The 27010-nt window shown below is 41.2% G+C and overlaps 1 protein-coding gene and 1 pseudogene across 3 annotated transcripts; one reads left to right on the forward strand and one right to left on the reverse strand.

The window, feature by feature from the left end:
- The first annotated feature begins 36 nt into the window (after positions 1-36).
- On the forward strand, positions 37-26912 carry LOC131034566 (protein WHAT'S THIS FACTOR 1, chloroplastic). Of its 3 annotated transcripts, XM_057966100.2 has the most exons (4): positions 38-899; positions 1059-1754; positions 1957-2264; positions 26606-26912. In XM_057966100.2, exons 1-2 carry the CDS (start codon positions 203-205, stop codon positions 1676-1678), a joined length of 1317 nt encoding a protein of 438 aa, XP_057822083.2. In that variant the 5' UTR covers positions 38-202; the 3' UTR covers positions 1679-1754; positions 1957-2264; positions 26606-26912. The 3 variants fall into 3 exon arrangements, with proteins under 3 accessions (XP_057822082.2, XP_057822083.2, XP_057822081.2); XM_057966099.2 differs by lacking the exon at positions 26606-26912 and having other exon boundaries at positions 37-899; positions 1952-2398; XM_057966098.2 differs by lacking the exon at positions 26606-26912 and having other exon boundaries at positions 1957-2398.
- The window catches only part of LOC131034582 (potassium transporter 26-like), a 37443-nt pseudogene continuing 24828 nt past the window's right edge, over positions 14396-27010 (reverse strand).

The following is a 27010-nucleotide window of genomic DNA, read 5'->3' on the forward strand; positions in this document are numbered from 1 at the left end:
TAGTGTAATTTTTCAGACCAGTTTTAAAAGGAAGAGGCTGGCATTAACAAATTATAAGCGAATCCATCAATTTATTATCAACAGACTTACACAATTACAAAGAAATTTAAGTGTTATTTTTCAAAAGGAAGATATTCAGTTTGTCGAGTGATGCCTTTCTGTCAATCAACACTCTCTGGAAGTTCAGCTTGAAAAATGAAGAATGGCTTACAGGACAGCAGTTAATCTTAACCTGCTTGTAAAACCACTATCAAAAACACCTATTTTTCCAAACAATCCAAAACCCCTTCCTTTTGTTGGAAAAACCCAAAATTCATGGATCGGAAGGGCGTCATTATGGTCAATGAAAAAGGACCCTGCACTGGAAAAGGCCTTGAAAAGAAACCGGCGGTGGACAATCAACAATCAGCTGAAGAACATTCTTCAGAGGTGCCCACAACAGTCCGCTTCAGTAAAATTCCTGCAAAGAAAATTCAACTCCCTCGACATCAGGCAAGGTAATGTTCTCAATTGGCTCAGAAAATACCCCTGCCTTTTCGATATCTATACAGAGAATTTCGAGATCTATTGCAAGTTTACAAAGAGAGTGCGACTCCTGATAGAGGAGGAAGAAACCCTAAAAGAGCAGCTGGAGCCTGTCATGGCTGAAAGATTGGCTAAAATAATCATGTTGACCTGGAAAAAGAAATTAAATATTGTGAAATTTAATGACCTAAGAAAATATTTTGAGTTACCCGATGATTATGTTCTGAGTATTGTTCCCAAGTATCCGGAGCTTTTTAGGGTTAGTGATTATAATGCCAGGAAAAATAGCTTAGAAATTCAGCTGGTTTCATGGAATCCTAGCTTGGCTGTTTCTGTTGTGGAGAGAAGAGCAGAGCAAATGATGCAGAAAACAGGTGGGGAAAATTTTGTTGAAGTGCAAATTTTTGTTGAGAAAGTGTCTAATTTTCAATATTGAGTTTTTTAATTTTATTTATAAAAATAATAATTTCCTTATGATTTTATACTGTTTAGCCTATTGGTGAATGTTAGTCGCTGATTCTTCCTTAAAACAGGGCAGAAGCTGGTGCCTATGTTTGAGTATAGGATATCAGAGGGTGATGATAGTTTACAGGCGGAAAAGTTTAATAAATTTCAGGAAGCTCCATATATTTCACCATATTCTTATTGTGAGGATCTGGAAGAAGGATCTGAACAGCATGAGAAAAGAACAGTTGGGGTTATTCATGAATTGCTTTCTCTGACAATGTGGAAGCGGGCCTCCATTGCGAAGCTGGCAAAGTTTCAGAGAGAGTTTCGATTTCCACGGAATTTGGTCAACATGTTGATGAGGCATCCTGGGATTTTTTATGTTTCAAACAAGAATGATAGCCATACAGTAGTTCTCAGAGATGGTTATGTTGAATCGGAGCTTGTTGAGAAGGATCCTTTGGTTGTTGCAAAGGAGAAATTTGGCGAGCTCATGCAGGAAGGGCTCTATGAGTTTACTGAGAGGCGGAGAAAAGCGAATTTGGAGAAGAGAAGAGAAAATAGACCTCTGTGGAAGATGAATAATGATTTTAAGAAGCTGGGAAGGGAGATTTTTGATAATGAAGTAGAAGGGAAAGAAGAGAAGTATCAGAAAGAAGCAAGAGAAAGGTTTCAGAAAGCATGGCCTGGTCCTGATGCAAGATGAGTCCCGCAGATTGCTTATTAATAAACTATGCCACAAACTTATGTCTGCACTTCATATGAATTCAGCCATTATGCAGGTTTGCTTCAAATGCATTTTCAGCTAAATAACAGTATTGAGGACTCATATTATTTCTTGCTTTGTATAGACTAGAGTTGTAGTCTCCTTGTATGCAACACACACTATGTAGAAATCTTCATCTTTAAAATTATTTTCAAGTGAAGCCAGGAGCAGGTATTTAATGTCCCTTTCTCTGATATTATTATAATTGTGTAGGACAGATCCTCTTATCAGATGTGCAACAGCGAGACTGTTGAGCTTCTATCATTTGCAGGAGTAGGATGATTCCTCGTGTAACCAATTGGAACCTTTGGTCGTTGGGAACCAGTTTGTATTGCCTGCTGGAGGATATCGATGCAGCCATGCTCCAAATTGGGTGTCTTAATAGGCATGGACTAGCTTCAACCCTTGTCATCTAAAATGAAATTAATTGTAGCGTGCATAATTAGTCCATGGAGGGATTCCTTATCTGGAGATGAATGAGTTGTCTACAGCCAATATCACATGCACACTGATATTTTGTTCACAGGTATATGTTTTGTGAATGATACCATTATGAAGTTTAAAATTTGTTATATTAGCTTGAAGTTGTTTTAGGTTGAAGCTTCTAAGATGCTGTAACTTTAGAATATAAAATTCTTCTGCTTTCTGCAGTTCAGGCTATGCTTTATTTATTAATATTGTTAAGAGCTGTCTATCTAAACGACATTTGTTAGAATGTTTTTGATTAATAAAGCAGTGAGAACAAGGGCACTGACGCTTTACATAGCATAACTATTAATGAGACCACAATGCGGAAACAACACTATAACAGCATTAACAACAACTAACAGCAAAAAGAGACCAAGTCTTTAGAAATCAGAAACATCAGCAGAAAACACAAAAACAAACTACAGGGGTGCCTTTCGCACCCCAGTGGCATCCATGGCATTGTTCCATTCATTGGACAAGAACTTGTATAGGTCCCTAGCCTCCTGCTTATCCTCCTCCGTGTCCGCAGTACGTTCCCTCAGCAGAGAGAGGGTGAGTGCCGAGCTGTGTAACACCTGCAAATGAAATTTGTTAAGGCTCGCCATTTGGGCATCCCAGGCCTCCATCTTGCTCTTGAGCCGATTGACATCGTCCATGATAGCCTGCAATTCAAGCACGGGGACCAAGTTCTCAATCCTCTGCATGATGTCCAACACGTCCGTGCGCAGCTTTTCCATTTGTTGCAGAGTAGGGACATCCTAGGGGTTCACAGTAGCCATGTCATCCGTAGTCTTTTCCATCTCCTTGGGCACATCTTCAGCAGGGGCGCTGTCAATATCATTACCCAGGCCCATCAGGGGGAGAGATTGCATCACCTGTTCCGCCATCTTTAAATCCGGGTCCAAGTTACCAGAGTCCAGGGCTTTGTTATCAAAAATTTCCTCACCCATGACACCCACAATGTCCATGTTCATAGGGGCCGTATCCTTAACATCAATAGGGTCCCGGGTTTGCATCTCAGAATTGCCCGTGTCAGCGGCACCAACAGTGGTCGGAACCATGGGGTCCCTAGTCATATCCACATCCACAACATCCCCATCAGGGCCCCCCATAGTGGTATTAGGGTCCTCTCCCTCCTTGTCCCCAATGGGGTCCTCCTCCTCGTCAATATTTTTGATCACCAGTTTCTTCTTCTTACGGCTTTTGGAAGCCAATCTGGAGGATCTCCTTTTAACCTCAGAATCAGGGGAAGGATTGTCATTCTCAGCATCCTCAGAGGACGAATTGTCATCAAAGACAATACGTTTGCGTTTAACAGGGGTTTTGCCTTTGCCCTTGGAGAGGGAGCGGGAAGCATTGGGAGAGGCTAACAGAGTCAAACTGGGGGAGACCACAGATAAGGAAACAACAGAGGCATAAGCAGGCAGAGACATGGTGGCCGTAGTAAAGCTTTCATGAGGGTACTGGAAAAATCTGGGGAAGGCCATAGATAGGGCGACAAGCTGCTGAGGAGTAGGCATGGGGGGTTGAGAGAGCGAGAGGTTCGGGGGGGGTGGGGGGGGGGCAAAGGGCCTCATGGAATTTATACAACCTGTAAATGAGGCCTTGGTGAAGGAGGTAGGGTGGCTTATCTCCATGCTTGGGATCCATGGTGTCTTTAACAGAGCTTTCAATAGAATGCAGTAAATAAAAGGGCAGATAGAGCAAATCATTATTGTGGAAATGATTGAGAAGGGGCGAATGATAGTAGCAGAATACCTTGTGCCTGCCCTTGAGAGTGAAGTACTTCATGATCATAAGGCAGATCATGTTCCTCGGGTGTTTGAGCTCCTACTGAGCAAACCCACCCTGGAGTTTGACAGGTTCTTTGCGGTTGCGGAAGAATTGTTTCAAACCTTCGCTATTGGCAACATGGTTGGTACGCTTCCAGCGTCGACCGTCAAGGGTCAGCTTCGTAGTCTGGGCAGTAGTCTCCTCAGAGACATCAAAGGAAATGCCACCCACCGAGACACGCCTCCCAGACCAAGAGGAGGCAAAAGCAGCCGAGAGCTGCTCATCGTGGCCTTGCAGACATTCCAAAAAATTGGCAACCCTTCAACGCAGAAATTCCAGACCAGGGGGTCATTTTTGAAATCATCCGGATTATTCGGTTCGTATCTAACTCTGTCACCCCCCATATCCTTCGCCAACAGAGCTTCTTTAGTCATGAAAAAAATTTCGCAGATAAAGTTGCAGAGACCCTTCGAGAAGCAAGCCGAGAAAAGATAATGGGAAGTGTGCGAGCCCGACATCAATAAATGAGACATGAAGTTGGGCACATGGAAAAAATTGAAATCACTTTTAGAAATGATTTCCTGGTTACGAGGCATGAAGAGCCAACAAATACCGGTGGCAACCAACACGTTACCAATCCAATCGTACCTCATCATGACACTGTAAGCCCAAAGGAAATGCCAACAAAGTAGCACGTCCATCACCGCCAGCTTGGCCGAACAAGTCACCACCACATCAAAAAAGATCGAAGGGATATTCTCATAATTTGAAATATGAAACCAACACCTCCAGACTACCCCAAGGGAAAAGAGGAGAGTAAGGAAAGCACTTGGTAGCAACTCAATCATTAGTAAGAATTTTGGATTTCTCTTCCTAAAGAAGGAAGTTAACATGGTCCGAGAGGGAATAGTGGCTCCTCCAACATCTCAAGCCTGAGAGATTTAGTCCAATGGCCGCCAGGGCATCCGCCACTTTGTTGCCTTCCCTGAAGACATGCATGATTTTAAACGAGTCAAGCTCAGAGATGAGCCTCAGGGTGTCCCTGATGGTTCCCTCAATGGTCCAATTAAGCTTATTCCGCCCTTTGACAACATCAATGATGAGCTTGGAGTCGCCCTCAATGTCCATAATCTTGATTCCCATGGTGAGGGCGAGACGAATTCCCCAGGCTAAGGCCATAGCTTCAGCCTGATTAGAGGAATGCCCATTCAGGTTACCCGCATAAGCAGCAACAAGGGCCCCCAAATGGGATCTGATAACCCCTCCACCAGCAGCTAGACCCCCCTGGTAGCCCCATCAAAATTGAGTTTGAAATGTATAGTCGGAGGGGACCGAACCGTGTTTTGCCTTAGGAGTCTCTTAGAGCAGTCAACAAGAGAGAACGAGGGGGGGATGTTCCAACATCTAGCAATTTCCCAGTCCCAGGTAGAGGGGGGCTTGGATGCCATTTGGGTTTTAGAAACAGAGATATTCTCAAGAATCAACTTAAGGAATCGAGCAAACACAGTTTCCACAGAGGCCTCTTTGTCTCTGAATATCCTGTCATTTCTTTCCTTCTAGATACTCCAACTCACATGAGGGGGGATCTGCTTCCACAGTTGTTGGATCAGGGGGTTGGAAGAGGGGCCCCGAAACTCCTGGGACAAATTTAATAAATTAGCATTCATAATCCAACAGATATTGAGCTTGCTGTAGACCATCCCCTAGAGCTCCCGAGTAAAGGCACAGTGGAGGAAGAGATGAGCAGAACTTTCCTCATCATTTTTGCAGAGGATGCATCTATTAGGGAATTGGAATCCCCGCTTGACCAAATTGTCTTGGGTCAAAATTTTGTTGTGGAGAGCAGTCCACCAAAAGAAATTAACCTTGGGGATGAGTTGGGGATTCCAAACCTCATTCCAGATAGAGGTGTAAACAGGTTCTCTTAGCAAGCTGGTGTAGGCAGTTCTGAGAGAGAAGTCTTCAGAAGGGTCCCACTTCCAAATGAATCTATCTTCCTTAGGAAAAAGGGGGAGGAACGTACCAGCCAAAAGCTTCTGGAGCTCTCTAGTAGCTGGGAGGAGGAAGGGATGATCAATGCAGCAGTCCTCCAAAGCCCTCCAAGTGCAGTTGCTGAAATAATCACTGACCCTTTCTCCAAAGAAGCTTTTGGTAGCATCCTGGAGCCTTCTAAGGGAGGGGGAAGAAGCAAAGGGTTTCTCTCCCAACCAACAGTCCTCTCAGAAGAGAATATTCCTTCCATTTACAATAAGCCACCTCAAACCATGAGATAAAGGGTCCTTGCAACCCAAGATGTTGTTCCAAAATTTTGGAACCCGTGGGAAGGCCCTCCTCTTTCAGAACAGAGGAAAAGTCCCCATTACCTAGGTATTTGGCCTTGATGATCCTGCTCCAATTCGTATCCTTAGTCAAAAGCTTCTAGGCAATTTTGGTCATAAGGGCTTTATTGAACTTTGAGATCTTGCGGGTTCCCAACCCGCCCATGGCCTTCGGAAGATAAACTTTGTCCTAGCCCACCAAGGCTAGCTTCTTCTTTTCTTCCATTCCCGTCGAAAGGAAATTCTTTTGGATATTCTCCAGCTTAGCAGCCATAGCCGCATAAATCTTAAAAAGGGAGAGGAAGTACACATGGATCCCCTGGAGGGAGGAGGAGAGCAGCTGCAATTTCCCAGCATTACTGAGGAATCTACCTTTCCAACCAGCCAACTTCTTCTGCATTCTTTTGAGGATAGAGATCCAGAAGGAATTAGAGACATCTTTGAAAGTCAAGGGGAGGCCCAGGTAGGTGCCAGGGAGGGAGGCCCTTTGACAACCAAGGATTTTGCAAACTTTATCTTGGAGTTGGACATGAGTGTGAAAGAAGTAAATGTTGCTCTTCTCATAGTTAATGTGTTGGCCAAAGGTCAGAGCAAAAGATTTCCAAGCCTTAGCTTCCCACACAGAGGAGATACCAAAAAGAATAGTGTCGTCGACGAATTGCTGCAGAACATTAGGAGGTGTCGTAGAGGCAGGTTTGATGCCTAGGAGAGCTCCCCTGCGAACCATGGAGTTCAAGTTAGAGGCCAACACTTCAGCAAGGATGATGAAAAGGTAAGGGGAGAGAGGATCCCCTTGTCGCAGACCTCTGGAGGCCTTGAACTTCTCCAGGGGGCTCCTGTTGAGAAGCACATAGTAGGTGACTGTAGATATACATTCCCCAATAAGTTTGATGAGTTTATCTCCAAAACCCATAGCTTTGAGAACTTTGAAGAGGAAGTTCCAGTTGACTCTATCATAAGCCTTGGAGATGTCAAGCTTGAGCACCATCCCCGACTGATGACACTTATCCATGGAGTGAATAATCTCATGAGTAGAGATGACCGCATCAAGAATCTGTCTATCTAGGACAAAACCCTTCTGGGAAGGGTTAATCAGAGGATCCAAGAAAGATTTGAGCCTATTAACAAGAACTTTTTTGAAGATTTTATAAATGGTGTTGCAGAGACTGATAGGACGTAAGTCCTTGAGATTGGACGCCTCTTGAATTTTAGGGACAAGGGTAATGAAGGTGTAATTGAGCTTGTTGAGAAGCCTTCCAGATCTGAAAAAATTCCTAGTGGCCAGAACAACATCAGGGCCCACCACATCCCAGAAATCTTGGAAAAAAGCCAGGGGAAAACCATTAGGACCCGAGGCTTTGAAGGAACTGTTGTAACGTTTTCACACATCGCCCCATTACAAATGGGGACCCCCTACTTTTTAGGCCCTCCCGGTCTTTTGGCTTGCGTTTTTGGGGTCTTCTCGCAGCAGTCTCGTCAGTCTCTCTGCTTTGCAAGTGTTTGGGGGTCATATTGATTAAATTTGCTTTTCGCTTGAGCAAAGTTGATGAAGTCTAGGGCTTGTTTTGTCTTTTCTAAGGGTTTTGCCTTTTGTCCTAGATTTTAGGGGTTTCTGTTAGGGTTTTGAAGAAACTGAACATACGACTGGAATTAGGACCCTTCAAGGAACCTCCCAGTAAAATTTGAGCCAAAACGGAGCAACTTTCTATTTTTAGAAAGTTCCTATTTTTTAGGGATTTTACTGAGTCTCGGATTGGTCTAATTTTGCCAAAAATCAAATGTACTATTTTTAGTAAGTTTCTATTTTTAGTAAGTGCTCTTCTGACCTATTTTGCCCAAACTGCTGACATTTTGAATGTTTCAATTTTTGAAAAGTCAGTACTGGCAAGGTCAGTCAGATAAGGCGACAAGGATCAGACGTTCACAAACATTTCTAATTCCGTTAAGTCAGACAATAGATAGAGAAAGTCAGAAATTGATCAAGTGCTAGAAGCCTATGCCTAAAATGGAAAGTTCAGAAATTCACCAAAATGAGGAAGGCAAGGACAGATGGAAAATTCCATGAATCCCTGGCACTGGCAAAATTCCGCCCAAGTCTGGAATTGGGCACAAAAATGGGATTCCCAAGGACAGAAAGAAAATCCATGAATCCCTGGCACTGGTGAAATTCCGCCAAAGTCTGGAATTGGGCGCCAAAATGGGATTCCCAAGGACAGAAGGAAAATCCATGAATCCCTGGCACTGGCGAAATTCCGCCCAAGTCTGGAATTGGGCGCCAAAATGGGATTCCCAAGGACAGAAGGAAAATCCATGAATCCCTGGCGCTGGCAAAATTCCGCCCAAGTCTGCAGTCAGGCGCTGAATTGAAGATCCCAAGGAGAGGAGGAAAATCCGCGAATCCATGGACAGAGCAAAAATGCGCCCAAGTCTAGAGTCAGGTGCTGAATTGAAGATCCCAAGGACAGGAGGAAAAATCCATGAATCCATGGACAGAGGGAAAATGCGCCCAAGTCTAGAGTTGGGCGCTGAAATGGAGAAGCCAAGGAGAGGTGGAAAAATCCGTGAGTCCATGGACAAAGCAAAAATGCGCCCAAGTCTGGAGTCAAGAGCCGAAATGGAGAAGCCAAGGAGAGGTGGAAAAATCTGCGAGTCCATGGACAAAGCAAAAATGCGCCCAAGTCTGGAGTCAGGCGCTGAAATGGAGAAGCCAAAGAGAGGTGGAAAAATCCGCGAGTCCATGGACAAAGCAAAAATGCGCCCAATTCTGGAGTCAGGCGCTGAAATGAGATTCCCAAGGAGAGAAGGAAAATCCATGAATCCTTGGCATGGTGAAAATTTCACCCAAGCTAAAAAATTGAAATTTTGTTTAAGGCATGGAATCCAAGGAGTCAAGGAGGAATAAAAAGCAAAATTCCTCTCGGGCAAATTTTCGAATTTGCTATTTGTAGACACCAAATCTCGACGAAGAATGGAAAATTTTATAGATTCGGAATCGGGATGAAATTTCCCATCCAATGAACCTGGCCCCTAAATTTTAGGAGGATCCCTAAAAAATAGGGATGTTGAAAAGAGGAAATGGACAATTCACAAAACAATGAATTCCTTCCTCAGGAGGAATTTCCGCCCCAGCCTTGTGGAGGGAGCCAGAATGAGGAGTGCATGTAGAAATATGCAAATTGCAAGAGTCCTTGACCAAGGCATTTTAGCGCCCAAGTGAGAGAAGGAGCCCCAAATAGAGGGATGCAAGGAATCCATGGAATTGAAAGAATTCCCCACCAAGTGTAAAATGCCGCCTAGGAACATAGGAGTGCGCTAAAATGATCTTGTCATGGACAATGCACAAAGAGATGAATTCCTTCATCGGGGAAGAATTGCACCCAAGAAGAAGAAATTCCAGGAAAGGTGTAAAATTGACTTAGTGTTTGAAATTTCTTCCTTCAGGACATAGTTCTTGGAAATCATGGAAATTGGCTAAGGTATGAAGAATTTCCTTCCTCAGGGTAAGGAACAAATTTCTTTCCAAAGGAGAATTCCTCCACAACAAGAAATCACATCCAAGGATGAATTGAAGATAAAATTTATAAGGCAAGGAAGGAATCAGGGATGAATTGAACAAGAAATTTCCCCCCCAAGGAAAAATTTGAAAAATCCATTTTCAGGGCTCAAATGACCTCCAAATTTAGAAATTTTTGAAGATATGGTTACGTGAGAGAATTCTCTTCCTCCTGGTCTTGAAACCCTAATTTGTGCAAAATTCCTTAAAAATAGGAGATGTTGAAAAATCATTGAAAATCTTTTCCAGAGCAAGGCAAGTTCAAAAACTTCAAGAAAATACTTCCAGAGTCAGAGATTCTCCCTCTTGAAGTCTTTCTCTCTCCAGGGTTTTTTCCACCAAGTGGCAGTCGAGTCAATAGACGCTGAATTAATGAAGCATCTCTTAGCATGCAGCCGTCACATTTATGGCATTATGGCAGATTCCTTCTGCATGCGGCCATCATGTTCAGGAGATGATGGTGCATTTATGACATAATGGGGTGAATTTTGCATGGATGTATATTCCACGCATGTTGGGCGAATTTGAAAGAGGTGGTGCATTTAATGCGCAATGGATGCTATTTTGGGTACTTATGAATTAATTGTATATGGGCATGATGGGTTATTAATTGTTGATCCCCACCTTGTTGCATCATGTGTGGGGAATCTTTTGGGGAAACCCTAATTAGGGTTTTGCATGTAATCATGGCTTGATGCCTATATAAAGGGGTGACCCCCTCATTTGTAAGAGGAGGGAGTTCTGCATGATATTGTTGCGATAAGTTTTTGAGAAAATAATAGTGAAACATTGTTCTCTGATGGTGTCCACTTAAGTTATTTTTTTAAAACTTGCATGGTTTCACCTTCCTCACATAGATTAGAAATAGTAAAGTGCTTTGATTTCAATAGAGAATGTAATGGTGTCTGATGAATTTCCATGGTTCATACTTTTTGCATCTTGCTGATTGTAAGTTGTAGTGTAAAGTTAGTCTGAGCCCCCTAAATTTGTGTTGAGTTCGATTGTGGATAGTCGTTTGGATTGCGCCGTTTTTGGGTATTCAAATGTACTTTCTCGATTTGAAAATCCTCTAGCATCCCCAGAAGATTGCACCGGTTCTTGCGGAGTTGTAGTTGATCTTGGCAAAGCAGAGCTTGGTTTATTTGGAATTTGTCCACCAGAGCACTATTCATTGTTATCATTGCCTTTAGGAGTAGATTTAGATCCTTCTGAACCCTTTCCCTTTTCTTTCAGTTCATTTTAGTCCCTTCGAAGCAGCAACATCGTAGAATTGCCATATCTGATGATGGAGTTCCAGCCACAACAAAGAAGTGAAAGAACGATGCACACGTAAGGCCCCTTGGATTACTAGCAATCACATCAGCCAACTGAGTCACGTCCACGCATTGAAGGAACCTTGGAGTCGATTGTTTGAACTTCTTGCAATCTTAGCATGCAATCGTACTTTGATCAAGAGAGAGTGAAGTGACCGTTAGGCAACTTTATTCTGTGTTCGACGCTGTCATAAAAAACACGTCAACAGGAACCCATAGCAAAAACAACGGACTTGACTTCCTCCTCAGAAACAGGGGCCAAAATGAGGCTGTTATCTTCCACCGAGAGGGGTGGTGGGAGGCAGTTGAGAAGGTCCTCCCCAACAGGGGCCCTAGAGTCACCATCTTCCCTAAACAAAGTGGCAAAATAGTTGGTAGTCAGTCTGCTCAAACTATCCTCATCATTGACCTCTTGATTGTTATCATCCAAGAGGGAGGAGATGTGGTTTCTACGCCTGTGGATAATAGCAGATTTGTGAAAGAAAGTCGTATTCTTGTTACCCTCTTTGAGCCATTGAACCCTGGATTTCTGTTTCCAGTAGAGTTCTTCTTTGTGGGAGTTTTCCTTCCATTTTCTGCGGAGAGCAGCCTCTTCCATATGGGTAGCTTCAAGGGAGTCACCTTGATCAATGCGCTCTTGGATAACAGTCAGTTTACTATTGAGCTCCTTTTTTTGCTTGAAGATATCCCCAAAGGTATATTTATTCCAACCCCAGACGTTCCTTTTGACCAAATCAAGCTTCTGGGCAATCCAGAACATAGGCGTGCCAGGGATGCAGGTGCTCCACCATCTTTTAATGCAATCCTTGAACTCCGGATGAGAGTTCCACATAATTTCATACTGAAAAGGATGACTTTTCTTTGCAGCATTTGTTGTATTCCAGAGGAGCAGGGGGTTGTGGTCAGAGACTGTTCTAGGGAGGGCAGTGAGCTTCAAGGAGGGACCAATTCCCCAATTGCCCGAGATGAGAAATCTGTCAAGTTTGACCTGAATAAGATCCTTTCCCTTCCTAAGATTGGACCAAGTGAATTTTTGCCCCGTTAGTTCCACATCCATCAACCCATTCCTACCAATGAAGTCAGCAAGATCAGTCATGCTGTCAGAGTACTCTGGGAGGCCTCCCAACTTCTCAGAGGGGATCAAAGGAGAGTTGAAATCGCCCGCAATCAACCAATGGGCATTGGCATTATTTTGTATTAGAGCAGTTATGTCGTATAGAGATTTAGTCTACCTGATCTGACATTGGGGGCATAAACATTAACGAGAAGGTAGGAGTCCATCGGGGAAGAGAGTTCAGAGACCAAAAGGTTGGCCGAGGAGGAGAGAAGACTGCCAGAAAAATGGGAGGGGTCCCACATGGTAACCAAGCCACTAGAGGCTCCAGTAGCATCACTGATAACAAACTTAGCACTAGGCCAAATTTTCCCAGCAACAAGGGAAAAGGAATACATAGACATCTTAACTTCTTGGAGAAGGACAATAATTTTATTTTCAAAAATACACTTCTTAAGAGCATATTGCTTTTGGGGGTTGTTGAGGCCCCTCATGTTCCATGAGAGGACCTTCATTTCTTACCTTTTATGGACGTCTCCAAAGTTCGCTGCCTGCCATTGGCAATATCCCTTGCTGCTTGCTTTTGTCTCGATGGTCGATCCTTTTTAAGGTCCGTCCCCACATCGGGCTTTGCATTCCTGGTCTTGCGTCTTTGAGTAATCCAACCCTCGTCAACAGGAGTCATGCAACTGCTAGATGACGCACCAAGAGCACCAGGGGAGAGGATACCCTGGTTTGGAGTGGGAAACACCATCGGGGAGCGAGCCGTCTTTGGGGCGAGAGTGGGGTCACTCGCAATCTCGCCATCTTCCAGTTGATCAACTAGTGAAACCGAGTTGGCCGTCAGGGAGATGCACTGTTCCTTCAGGGCCGATTTGGAGGCTTCGTCCACATGCTTTGTAGGAGATTTGAGAAGGTTGATAATACTCTCAGCAAAGGGGTATTCTTCCATAACTGGGTCCTCGACTGTAGGGGGAGGTAGGTCCAGGCCAGGAGTAGGAGTCACAACAAGCCCCACAATTGGGTCTTGATGAATAGGAGGAACATTTGGCACAGGGCCTTCAACCAGGGCCGGGCCCTTAAGCTTAAGAGGTAAGGGAGCCGAAGCTTTACATTGAGAAATAATATGCCCAGTTTTGCGGCATTTTTGGCAGAAAAGGGTGGCATTTTCATAAACCAGGGCTTGAGTCCAGCTACCATGCCTGGATTTGAGGGTTATAAAGTTGGGGAGATTCATGCTCACAGTAGCTTGAACACAGAAACAAGCATAGACCAGGCGCGATTTGGTTTTGGTGATTTCATCAACACCAACAAAATGACCAAAGGAATTCCCAATCTATTTAAAGATGGACTCATCCTAGTATTCAAGGGGGAGCCCCGGGAGCCGAACCCATATCGGAGCAGTTTTCTGTAAGTTAGCCGCTGGGTCAAAACCAGCCTTCCAACAACAAAGGGAGAGATTGTTTTGACCATAGGACCAGCAACCAGAGAGAACAAGAGCGACATCCTCCTCAGCAGTGAATTTGAAGAGGAAGAGGGCTCCAGGCATGGCACTAATAGAAACACTCCCTTTCAGTTTCCATTTATCCTTGACCCATTTTCTAACCATCTCCACCATGGGGTGTAGGGAGAAGAATTTTCCCACCAGAGTATTAGCCATGTTCTGCAAAATGTGGTCCAAAACAACGTCAGGGAGCTCTAAAGACGTTCCCTCCTCAGTTTGTGAGTAGACAGGAACGATGTTGGGGTCCATAGTCTCAGTGTTTTCAACCAACACGTTTTTCCAGCTTGTGAGATTCGTGTTAACAGTAGGAGGTTCTGTGACATGTTGGGTATAGGATCAGAAACCACAGGCGTGGCCAAGGAGCTCTCCGAAGAAGAACCGTCAAGCTGAATCATAGTCGGACCGGCGGGAGGATCCACCGTGGGACTAGGAGAGGATGTGACAGACAGTGTCAGCATCGCAGAGTCCAAAACGGGGTCCATAGGCGGTGGGGGAAGATCCCCACCAACAGAGTCCACCATGAACGACAGGGGTTTGAAATTTGAAAACTTGCAGAGCGGGAAGATTGGGTTGGGTGCACACATTTGTTAGAATGTTGTATCTTATATGATGTTTCTTTTGTACAAAATCTGCAAGTGAATCCATATCTATACTCTATTATCTGGATGTTTGAACTATGGGTTAGCATTAACAAAGTTTAAGCTAGACGAAATTAATGAATCATTTAGTAAATGAAAATGAATCATGCATTCAACCATGCATAAAGCCATGCATTATTCTATGCATAAGTTTATTTACAAAGGCCAATGTAAAATTATTGAGAAGAGAATGTGAACTGAGCCTTTCTTCACTATCCCACCCAACAACACCAACCCCGACAACACCCAAATTGCGCATAGAAGAACCATCAGTGTTAATTTTAAGGAAAATATCAAGGGGTGGAAGCCATTTTCCAAATCTGTTCGCCTTCTTGGAGGCCTATGTCCTAAATCAGGGCCAAGTTAGAAGTGTCTAAAACATCATTGTTAGTTTCCATAATTATCAGAATTACTTGTTTCTAATGGTGATTTGGGGATGGACTTTTTTTCATTATTTTTTATATGAAATAAAATAGTCATGTCAATATGAATAGGCCCATAAAGAATTTGATTTTGAAAGGTTCCAGAATTGTTGAAAATATGGAAATCACTTTCATATAAATTGTAGAGGTTATTTGGAGGAGATGCCAAAGTCAAAGAGGCCAAGCTGCAATCACTAAGAGGTCAACTTGAAGGCATCAAGATGAAAGATGAAGAAAAGATTGTAGACTACCCTAACAAAATAGATGAAACTGTGAACACCATCAGAGGACTTGGAGAAGAAATTGCTGATGAGATTATTGTCAAGAAGGTACTTAGATATCTCACATCTAAGCATGATACTAAGGTTTCTGCCATAGAGGAAGTTAAGGATCTGAAGACCTTCACAATGGATGAGCTATTTGGCTCTCTAACAACCTATGAAATGAGAACAACCGATGAAGCATCTTCAAGGAAAGAGGCAGCGTTCAACTCCACCAAAAAGGGCAAAGAAGAGGTTGCTCATAAAGGATCCAGTGAAGACTCGGATGCAAAGGCAACAAACTTTGTCAGAAAGCTCAAGAGAGGATTCGGCAAGTATAAAGGAAAGTTACCACTCAAATGCTTCAACTGTGGTAAAGTTGGACACTTTGCTGCAAAATGTCCTTATAATGAAACTGGTGGAGATGAGCAAAGAAGTGTTGGCAGATCAGTCGGTAAAGACAAAGAAAGGAATATCTACTGGCAAGGAAGGAGAGGCTACCAGAAGCAGAATAGCAAAGTGTCCTTATAATGAAACCGATGGAGATGAGCAAAAAAGTTTTGGTAGATCAGCCGATAAAGACAAAGAAAGGAATATCTACTGGCAAGGAAGGAGAGGCTACCAGAAGCAGAATAGCAAAGTGTCCTTATAATGAAACCGATGGAGATGAGCAAAAAAGTTTTGGTAGATCAGCCGATAAAGACAAAGAAAGGAATATCTACTGGCAAGGAAGGAGAGGCTACCAGAAGCAAAATAGCCTATATACTATTGAGGATGATGCCACTGACGAAGAAAGTGCATCAGAAGATGACTACCATGAGAATGAAAGAGAAGTTAATCTCTTTATGGCACTAGATGAACCGGTTGGTGAAGAAGAGGAAGAAGAAGACATTGAAGCCGAAGTGGATCTAGAAGGTGAGCTCATAAGTGCTCTTGAGGAGTTAAGCAAGACAAGAAGAGAACTCAAGAAGGTCAACCTTTCTGCAGTAGAAGAACAAGGTCTCTTGAAGCAATCCCTAGATGAGTCTAATCAAGCTATCTCTGACTTGAAACTCCAGTTGGAAGAAGCCAAGAGGATATGTGAAATTACATCCTCTGATTTGATGAAGAAGGAAAAGGAGCATCAAGATCTGGAAGCAGAAATAGTGAAGCTCAAAAAGGAGCTTGAAAAGAGTAAGGATGAACTGAAAGTGAGAAGCAAATATGAGGGTAGCACAAAAGCCTTGGACAAGATGTTGAGCAAACAGAAGCAATCTAAAGATACCGGTGGCTTAGGATTTGAAGGACAAAGTTCAAACAACAAAGACACATCTGGTAAGGAGATACAATTCAATTCTTTAAGTGAAGGTGAAGAGAAGAAGACATTCATGGTAGCAAGGATACCGGTAAGAAGACTTATGCAGAAGCTGTTAGAAATTGCCACACAAACCGGTATACACAATCAATGAACTGGAGGCCAAACTCAATGTACCGGAATGCAGATCTTAGGAGAAATGCAAGAGTTGATCATGAAGGATTCACTAGAGTTAGCAGCATGAAAGGAAGACCCCCGGTGAGACAGTTGTTTGCAGGACCAAGGCAACCTAACCGGTATGTTCCAAACTTTTGTGGTTATTGTTACCGGTGTAACAAATTTGGACATAGGTTAGCTAATTGTAGATTAACCAATAAGCCCACTATGAGTTATGAAAGTAGAAATCCATTTAATGCACTCTGGGATATGAATGTTGTTTGTTATTAGTGCAATGGATTTGGTCATAAGAGTTTTGAATGTAGGAAGAGTAAACCGGTATCCTACAATAGTTACAAAGATTCATCTTTCAATGCAAATGTGAAATGCTATAACTGTCAAGAGTTTGGACATATAGCAAAGTTCTGTAAGAACAGGAAAATCAAGCAAAAGAGGACAGATTCTGATCAAGAACCGGTAGCCAAGCCGGAGCACAAAATTGCAGCTGATAAGAGGGAAGGAAGCTAAACCAGTACGGGTTGAGAAAGAAAAGGACAAGGCAGAATCAAGTTTGATAGTGCAGACTGCCCTACATGGTGAAAGAAGAAATCTATGGGTTGTAGATAGTGGCTGTTCCAACCACATGACCGGTGATAAAAATAAATTTATCAAGCTTGAAGATTGGAATGGTGGTTCAGTGAGATTTGGAGACAACTCATCCATCAAAATAAAGGGAAAAGGTACTCTAAACATCGATGGAAAACTGAAAGCACATGATGTGTATTATGTGGAAGGCCTGAAACACAATTTGTTGAGTGTAAGTCAGATGTGTGACAAAGGTTATAAATTTACCTTTGATTCTACCGACTGCTAGATAAAGGAGAGTACCGGTCAAATTGTAGCAGAAGGCAAAAGGACAGACGATAATGTATACAATGTGAAATAATGTTTTGAATCCCAATGCATGTTGGGACAAGTGGATGAAAGCTGGTTGTGGCATAGAAGATTAGGCCACATAAATTTTGATAATCTAGTTGCGGTAAGAAAAAAGGGTTGTGTAAGAAATATTCCACCCATCATCAAACCGGTAAGCACATTTTGTGATGAATGTGTGAAAGGAAAGCAGACTAAGGTGAGCCTCGGGACCAAAAAACATAACACTTCAAGACCACTTGAAATTGTACATACAGATCTGTGTGGTCCAACTAGGACAAGAGCTCTTGCCGGTGAAAGATATTTTATGCTTTTCATTGATGACTATTCAAGGATGACATGGGTCACCTTCCTACAAGATAAATCACAAGCATTTGACAGATTCAAGATCTTTCGGAAGATGGTAGAGAAGGAAAGTGGGTGCAAGCTGAAATGTCCAAGATTAGATCGAGGTGGAGAGTTAACATCAAATGAGTTCGAAGATTATTGTGAAAGACATGGAATCAGAAGGCAATACCTAGCCTCTAGGACACCACATCAAAATGGTGTGGTAGAAAAGAAGAATAGGACAGTTAAGGAGATGGCCAGAACCATGTTAAATGAGGCAAGTTTGCCGAACATGTATTGGAAGGAAGTGGTTCATACTGCTGCATATACCTTGAACCAGGTTCAACTAAGAACAAACAACAAAATGACACCTTATGAGTTGTGGTATGATCGGAAACCATCAGTCAAGTACTTCAAGGTATTTGGAAGCAAGTGTTTTATCAAGAGAGATATGGATGGTTTAGGTAGTTTTGATTCCAAGAGTGATGAAGGAATCTTCCTTGGTTACTCAACTAACAATAAGGCCTATAAATGCTACAACAAAAGACTAAGAAGAGTCATTGAGAGTGTGCATGTAAGAGTTGATGAGGATATGCACAAAGGAAGACAAGCACAAGAGAACCGGTATGATGACTCCGGTGATGAAGGTGAAGAAGCTCAGTCAGACAATGAACTGAAAGAAGCATCCAAAAAGGTCCCTAACCGGTATGTGTAGATAAATCACCCGGAAGAGCATATTTTAGGTAATAAGAGTGATGGTGTGCAGACTAGGAGAAGACTTGCTCGGAATGATGAACAAGTCAATTCTGCCTTATGACCGAAGTAGAACCTAAAACGTCCAATGAGGCCAGCAAAAGTCAGAAATGGATGGATGCCATGGAAGAAGAGTTGCAGCAGATTGAGAAGAACAAGACTTGGGAATTAGTCCCTAGACCGGAAGACAAGAACATCATTGGCACCAAATGGGTCTACCGGAATAAGATGAATGAAGAAGGTAAAATTGTTAGGCATAAAGCTAGATTTGTGTGCAAGGGTTACTCTCAAGTAGAGGGCATTGATTTTGAAGAAACATTTGCACCGGTAGCTAGATTAGAAGCAATTAGAATGTTTCTAGCTTTTTCTGCCTACAAGGGTTATAAGGTATGTTAAATGGATGTAAAATCTGCCTTCCTCGATGGAAATTTGGAAGAAGTGTACATGGAGCAACCAAAAGGGTTTCTGTTACATGATGATGAAACCGTTGTGTGATGGTTGAAGAAAGCCCTGTATGGTTTAAAGAAGGCTTCTAGAGCATGGTATTCAAGGCTAGATCAGTATCTGAAGGAGCAAGGATTAAAAAAGGGGAGTGCTGACAACAATTTATACATCAAGAAAGACGAAAATCACATGATCATTGTGGTTGTGTATGTAGATGACATTATTTTTGGAGGCAACAAGGACACCCTTTGCAAAGAATTTGCTGATCAGATGCAGTCAAAATTTGAGATGTCAATATTTGGAGAATTGACATACTTCCTTGGTTTGCAGATATCACAGCAAGATAAGGGAATCTTTATCTCACAAACCAAGTATGCAAAGGATATGTTAAAGAAATTTCAAATGGAGGACTGCAAACCGGTGAGTACCCCCATGGTGACTGGAAGCAAATTAAGCAAGAATGATGAATCATTGGTGGTGGATCAGACACTATATAGATCCATGATAGGCAGCTTATTGTATCTTACTGCTTCTAGATTGGATATAGTGCAGGCAATGTGCATGGTGGCTAGATTTCAAGCAGCACCTAAGCAGTCACATATGAATGCCGTAAGCACAATTTTTAGGTACCTGCAAGGGACACTCAGTTATGGTTTGTGGTATCCTAAACAAGGGGAATTCATCTTGGAAGCATATACTGATGCTGATTGGGCAGGTTGCATTGATGACCGGAAGACCACAAGTGGTGGTGCATTCTTCCTAGGTGACCAGTTGGTCTCATGGCATAGCAAGAAGCAGGATTCAGTCTCCCTATCAATTGCTGAAGTAGAATACATTCCCGCTCTCAGGTGCTTTGGATGAAGCAAACCCTCAAGGACATACAGGTGGACATCTCTGATCCTATTCCCATCCGGTGTGATAATTCAAGTGCCATCAACATATCAAAGAATCTGGTAATGCATTCAAGGACAAAGCATATAGCCATCAAGTATCATTTTCTCAGAGAAAAGGTTGAAGGATAGGAAGTAAAGATGGAATATGTTCCTACAGGAGAACAAGTGGCAGACATCTTCACCAAACCATTATCGTTAAGCACTTTTGAGTACTTAAGACACAAGTTGGGAGTTGTGTCACCTGCCTCATGCACTTAAGATTGGAAGGAGATCTATAGTTCAAAGGGAGTTCATTATAAAATCTCCTATCTCTTCAACCATATGCTGGACATAGGGAGAGATCAAGTGTTTATGATGCAGAACCCACATGCTTGAACTTATGGGTGTACTAACAACATCAACTGCAGAATAAGGAAATTGTTGTAGGAATACCCAAGAGAATTTCATGATTACAAGTGTCTACTTTCCCACTTTGCAGCACTCATAGTACAATCACATTTGAATTTTTTATGTTGCTGGTTGAGCGGATTGTGGCAAAAAGGGGAGAATACACTGAATAATCGGGGGAGAATGAAGTACCCTGACCCTTTGTCATTGTGTCAAAGGGGGAGAAATCTACCGGTGTGAAGTCTTGTAGTGAGTTGACATCAATGCCAAAGGGGGAGATTGTTGGCATTATTGACATTATGCTGTCATTGATGTCAACTGGTATGGAATGGTCACCGGTGAGTAGGTAGTGGTGACTGGTATGGGTGAAGTAAGTTATGATGTCAACCGGTATGAAGGATGGAGTGTGTAAGCAGACATACATAAAAGGTATGTTACCGGTACATATGAAATGAATCATCTATCGATAAAGTAGGACCACCGGCAAGGCAAAGCAAGCAAGCAAAAGAAGAACTTATGTATGTAAACCGGTATACATAGAGAAGTTTAATGCTGCCGGTAAATGGACTAAGTGGTAGGAGCAGCATGTTTGATGAAAGCCCAAGTTGATCCATCGACAGAGAAAAGGTCAGCAGTTATGAAGGTCCACCGGTGAAGTAAGGTTATACCGATAAGGTGAGTTGAACTAGTAGTCAATCTTGGTCGGTGAAAGATGTCAAACCGACATAGCAAACCGAGCATAGGTGGATGTCGACAAGGATGACAGGTGGAAGCCAGGTGGTGATCACGCAGAGGTCGGTGAAGTATTCATCGACGTAACAGTCAACTAGCAAGTCGGCTTTTATGAAGAACTCGAAAATCATGGGAGGATGGCAGAATGTTGTGGCTCGAGGAATAAAAGATGGCAGGACGATTGAACTAACCCTGCAAGAAGATCTGATCTTTGTACCCGCTTGCCAAAGGAAACAACCGAGCCATTAATGGCGTTTGATAGAGAAACGCAGAAAAGCATGTTGTAGGTCACATCCAAATATAGAAAACGCACATTGGAATGCGAGGGGTTGGCGGTGTTGATCGATGACATGTAGATCATCACTCCAGAAAAGCAGATCGGATCAAATCCAATACGGATTGAGTTGGTGTAGGTAAAACCTAACACGACACCGTTTGAATGCAGCTTTTGGCAGGAACCCTAAAAGATAAATATGTCAGCTCGAGACCGAAATTAGTTGATGTTTGATGCGAGGTGTGAGAGAAAAGAGAGCCTGAGCAGCAAGGAGAAAGATTATTTGCCTTAGAGTTTATTCTGAGAAAGTTGCACTGTGGGTTAGCAGGTTGAACTGGTGAGAGGGTCTAACCGGTAGAAACAGAGTAACCGACAAACTGGTGCAGTTCTAACAGTCAAGCAAACTGGTGAGGAGTGATTAGTTAAGAAGGCATCCAAGAGTGACACTGTGGAGGGTGAAGCTGAGAGAGAGAGAAGAAAGACTGAGAGTAACCGGTGATTGATCAGAGAGAGTAATCTGATAACCGACAGTGTGAGAACCAGTGAAGAAGGGGAGTTTGTTAACCGGCAGAAATCCATTGATCAAGTGTTGCAGAACTCATTTGCAACCGGGTGCTATCACTGTATTAAAGTTGTATTTCATTATATATCACCGAGTTGGAGCTTGGTGCAGAGGTTGGTGCTCCTTGGGTTGGTGTCCTAAATTATTGTAATCTGATTGTTTCATTGTGAGGCTGCATTGGAGTAGTAGACTCCAGCAACACAGAGGTTTTTCCCATATTGGGTTTTTCTCGTACATTTGGTGTTGTGGGTTGTACATTTGTGTGTTTGCCTCTTTTGATATCCACTCTTATCTTACCGGTTTGTTGGTTTAGTGTTTAGGTTGATTACTGGTATTCCAAGCTTGGTTTAAAAAGAAAGGATTTTAGGAACCACTGATTCACCCTCCTCTCAGTGGTACATTGTGTTCAACAGCTAAACCATGATGTGATATATGAATAGGAAATCTATGAAATAAATTTCACCGACAAAAATCAATTAGCTAAAGACCCAAAGAAACAGTTTGACATATCTCTCATGACCATGTCCAGATCCATTTTTTTAAATAGTAATTTTCTGCACTGAACTCTAAATTTCATATACCTTTCCAACTTGAAGTAGCTAATCTGGTGGTACTTTTCTTCATATACCCTCCAACTTGAAGTAGCTGATCTGGTGGTACTTTCATGGTAGAAATGGTGCACCTACAGTTGTTCTGAAGAAAACAATATATATATATATATATATATATATATATATATATATATATATATATATATATATATATATATATATATATATATATATATATATATATATAATTAATTGTGAAAAAAGACCCCTCATTGTACCAGTTCTCAGTATGGATTTTCCCAAGACATACGCAGCCTCTACATTGTTTACCAGCTTGAGCTGCTGCAACTCCTTATGTTTAGCAACAGAGTATTTATCTCTTGCTGTTGGATTTCTGAGATGATCATTCATACTATCCTTTAGTTCTTGATTTATGATAAGATCTTTTATGCTTTTGATAACTTGGGTCAGAAAATCCCCTGCTTCCACGCTTGGGGTCACATTACTGTAACCATATTGTGCGAGGCATCTATATATACCATTAGGCCCAAGTTTTCCCACTAGAAAACTCTCCTCTAACGACACTGTTGTTACTGGTACAATTCTTATTATCAAGATAATCATAATCTCATGAAGAGAATCCACATTCTTAACGTAATGCCACAGAATTGGTGGCAATCCGCACAAGAGACACTCCTGGAGTATGCAATCCTACACTGGCAACCAGCATATGAAGGTCTTCTGCACTTAATTTTCTCTGTTAGGTGCTTATACATTAATTGCCTTCCATAATTCGAAGAGTACATTATAATCAGAAGAAAGATTGAAACTGCAAATGGCACCCAACCTCCCTGTGGCACCTTGTTCAGCACTGCTGATAGACTCCCTCTATGAGACCGAATACGATAAGGAATAGCAAAATAAATAGAAAATGCATGTTCCAAACTACCAGAACCACCAAGCTCACTAGACATGTTGTAATGAACATGGCTCCAATAACAGCAACTCCTGCACCTCGATATCAAGGGAAAAAAGTTCATATCAAGTATGGAAAAGATATAAAACTGCAGATACCATAGGCCATTATGTTATAATGGTTTAAGAGTGGAGAATTTGTGGGTCTTTGAAGTTCAATAAGCTAGCATGATCTGAAAAATAATTCATACCATAGGCATTGCGAATTTCTGGGCTGCCCTTGAATCTGACCACATTAGCAAGACAAATAACCATGAGGACATGGTTATCTTCTGGAGAGTAAATTCGGCCTCATTTTTCTTTGATGTATGTACCATCTTCGTGAGGGAAGCAGCCGAGAGCCTCAGAATGTTTTATAATTGAGAAACTTGCTGAGATCAATAATTGACTAGCAACAATGGCTGATAATGATGCAATATTAAACATGGGCCAGTATACTTCATTTGGGATTGCAGCATACAATGCAATTTTCGTGTCTCCCGGGTTCTTGATCAAGTAAGCTGCTTGTCCGGTGCAAGTAATAATCAGAGCAGGGTATTACCAAAGCAGTGAAAGCGATCTACAATTTAAAATCATGAAATTTCAATAAGAGAGCAAAGTAAATCAGTTAGAGCAAATTATATATAATTGTAATAGTTATTTCTCTTCAAGTCTCTGGAAAACCTGGATGGATCCCTTATTGAAGTGGCCCAAATCAGCAAACATTGCCTCAGCACCTGGTTTGAATAAGATACAAAAGATAGATTGGCTAGCTCTTTGAAATCCTTGCTTTGAACAGATAATCTGGTTCATGCATATTCTCTATTTTACTAATGGAGGAAGAGAGTAGAATTAATTTATAAGCATAAATAAGTACAAACTTGTTATACAGAAGGCTGCTGGGTAATTTTTGAGATTATTGTATATCCCAATAAGAGCATTATACATGAACCAGATGATTATTACAGGTGAGAACACAAAACTCACTTTATCGGTACCAAATTTTTGAAGAAGGAACAGTAGCAGCAGAAGTACAACTGATATTCCTACAACAGCATCTGCATATGAAAAAGCATTACAAGTTACATTTAATGAGGAATTAAAAAGCTAAATATGCCCAAGACCTTATACATTGAAGGTAGATGTAAAAAATCTCTAAAGGGACCTATCCAGTAGATAAAATATTAAAACCTTATTAACTTGTAATTAAGTATTTGAGCAAGAATTACCCATTGTAAAATTATTAGTCATTTAATCCTACAGTTCGAGGCAAGCTCATATAACCTAGCACTTTAAACATGAAGATAATAATGAATGATTAAAGAGGTAATGACATAAAATAAGATTGATTTGCGAAAATTAAAACATTCATTCGAAGTGTAAACTCCTGAATTAGACAGGTTGCTCATTTTGCCTACTTTAAAAATGTTGGGGGCTATGATAACAATGTTAAAGAAACTCAGAATGCAAAACCAGATAACTTTAATAGCATTTAACTGTATGTGTTGACCCATTTGAAAATTTAATTAAATTAAGTATTAAAATAACATTAATTTGATATGTAAAATATTGTATCTAAAAGATTTTAGATAAAAGTTTTAGAGACTTATATTGTGAAAAAAAGTCATTGAAGATTCTTGAATTTTGGGAAAAAAAACATATTACTTAATACACTTGAAAAACACCAAAGATATGTTTACATTGAGAATAGTTTTGAGATATTAATTTATAATATTTCGTGTGTTGCAGAATGGTAGTCTAGCATTATCTAGTCTTGTAGTCAAGCTTTTGAATTTGTTGTTAGAGTCATCAATGGACTCAAGCCTTTAGAAACACGTTTGAAATCAAAAGATGCCTTCCACATGAGAGCAACAAGAGCAAAATATTGCCTGATTATGGGCACAATGGATTAGATTGAACTGGACATTACATCACAAAATGTACATATGATGTCTTGCTTATTTAGGCAAGGTTGATAGGTAGGATGACATGTGTCTTAATTCTATGGAATGAGACAATTAACAAGATAATTTATTAAAAAGCTTAAGACAAGAATTAAATGTCAAAAAGACAATATTACATCTAAATGACAACTAAGACTTTTAAAAAAGATTCTTTAGACCTAAGTAAACTTAATTTGTAAATAGGACATGTTAGTGAACTAGATAGGTAAAATACCTTACTCACACCAATACCTCTCATTAAGTGCAACTTAGGAAGCGATAGACATACACAAATGATGCAAACCATGAAAATTATTATGCGTTGCGACTTCTATGCTATGCTAGTTGTAGAAACTTAAATTTGGTTAATTAATTTAATCAAATTTAATTCTCTTAGTTATTGCTTCCCTCCTAGCTAAATTAATTTAATTAATCGAGCCATGTCTAATTAATTTAATTAATCGAGCCATGTCTAATTAATTTACTAATACTTTAATTAATTAATTACTTTAACCTTCTTCTACCAAATAAAATATATTAGTTATTTGGTTCATGTCACCCTCTTCCTTTTATTCGAATTTAAATAATTCGAGTAATTCACTTTAGTCACATGTCTCCTAATCTTAACCCACATTTAACCCCTTCCTCTAGCCTAACCCACCATCCAACCCTATTCCTCTCAACCAACCTTATCTTTCTAACTTCCCTTATCAAATGTATGCACATTCCTATTTTCCTAAATATTAGGAAAAAAAACTATTTTTTCGATGTTTCTCTCCCAAATAGATGCGTGCTTGCTTACACTTGTCACTTCTTGCCATGACACTTGCCCTTTCACAGGACACTTGTTGCCACTTGTCCTCAATTGAGGCAAGTGGTATCCTCTCAAAGCTTCTTTCATCTTTATCAATTTCTATTTAATCCCCTCATTTTCTTGCACAATCCATCCACTTTCATACAATCATATCATCGTAATGTTAGTTTAGCTACTCATATCCAACCATCTTGCATCCATTTTTAGCTTAGTTTCTTGCATAATTCATCATCATGGAGCACATGCTAGCACCCTTGGAAGCATATATTGAGCACACATCAAAGCGATGGACAATCAAATCAAAGGAAAATCAGAGAGTTTGCATTTCTTTATTGTTTATCATTCGCTTTCTAATTTTCCTTTTTGGTATCCTAAATCTTGAGTGTTTGATTGAATTTGTGCTTGTATAGATTGTTAATTTCTTTCTTTCAATTATTTTATTTGCACACATTTTCACTCACACTTTTCTGGCACGTTCGGTGGGACCCACTTCACGAGTCATTCTCACATTTTTTGTTGTTAAGTGTGCTATTTTTGCATATTTCAGACACTTGGAGGCAAAAACATGAGGTTTCAAGTCGATTTTCACTTTGGCAGAAGTCAGTTTAGCTTCAGCTCGATTTTCAGGAACTACGAGAACGTATTGTCAAATAGCAAGAATGCCACTAGAACTAGCGGGAATGCATTCTCGTTGTCGTACGAGTGGAAATTTTTTAATTCTTTGCTCTAAGGTTTCTTTGTTTTTTGTCAGCACCTAATGGTAAAACGACGAGTTTGCATTTAGAAATAACGGTATTGACACTAGTAACAGTGGAATTGTGTGAAATAATGGCGAGTTTGCATTTTTGTCTGTGCGTTTCTGATTCTGTCTCTATTTAAAGTTTGCATTTTGAAAGTAAAACAGTGGGTTTGCACTTTGTACTAGTGAGTTTGCGAGTAAAATCAAGAAACA

Source organism: Cryptomeria japonica, chromosome 5 (genome assembly GCF_030272615.1).
Source record: "Cryptomeria japonica chromosome 5, Sugi_1.0, whole genome shotgun sequence".
Lineage (NCBI taxonomy): Eukaryota > Viridiplantae > Streptophyta > Pinopsida > Cupressales > Cupressaceae > Cryptomeria > Cryptomeria japonica.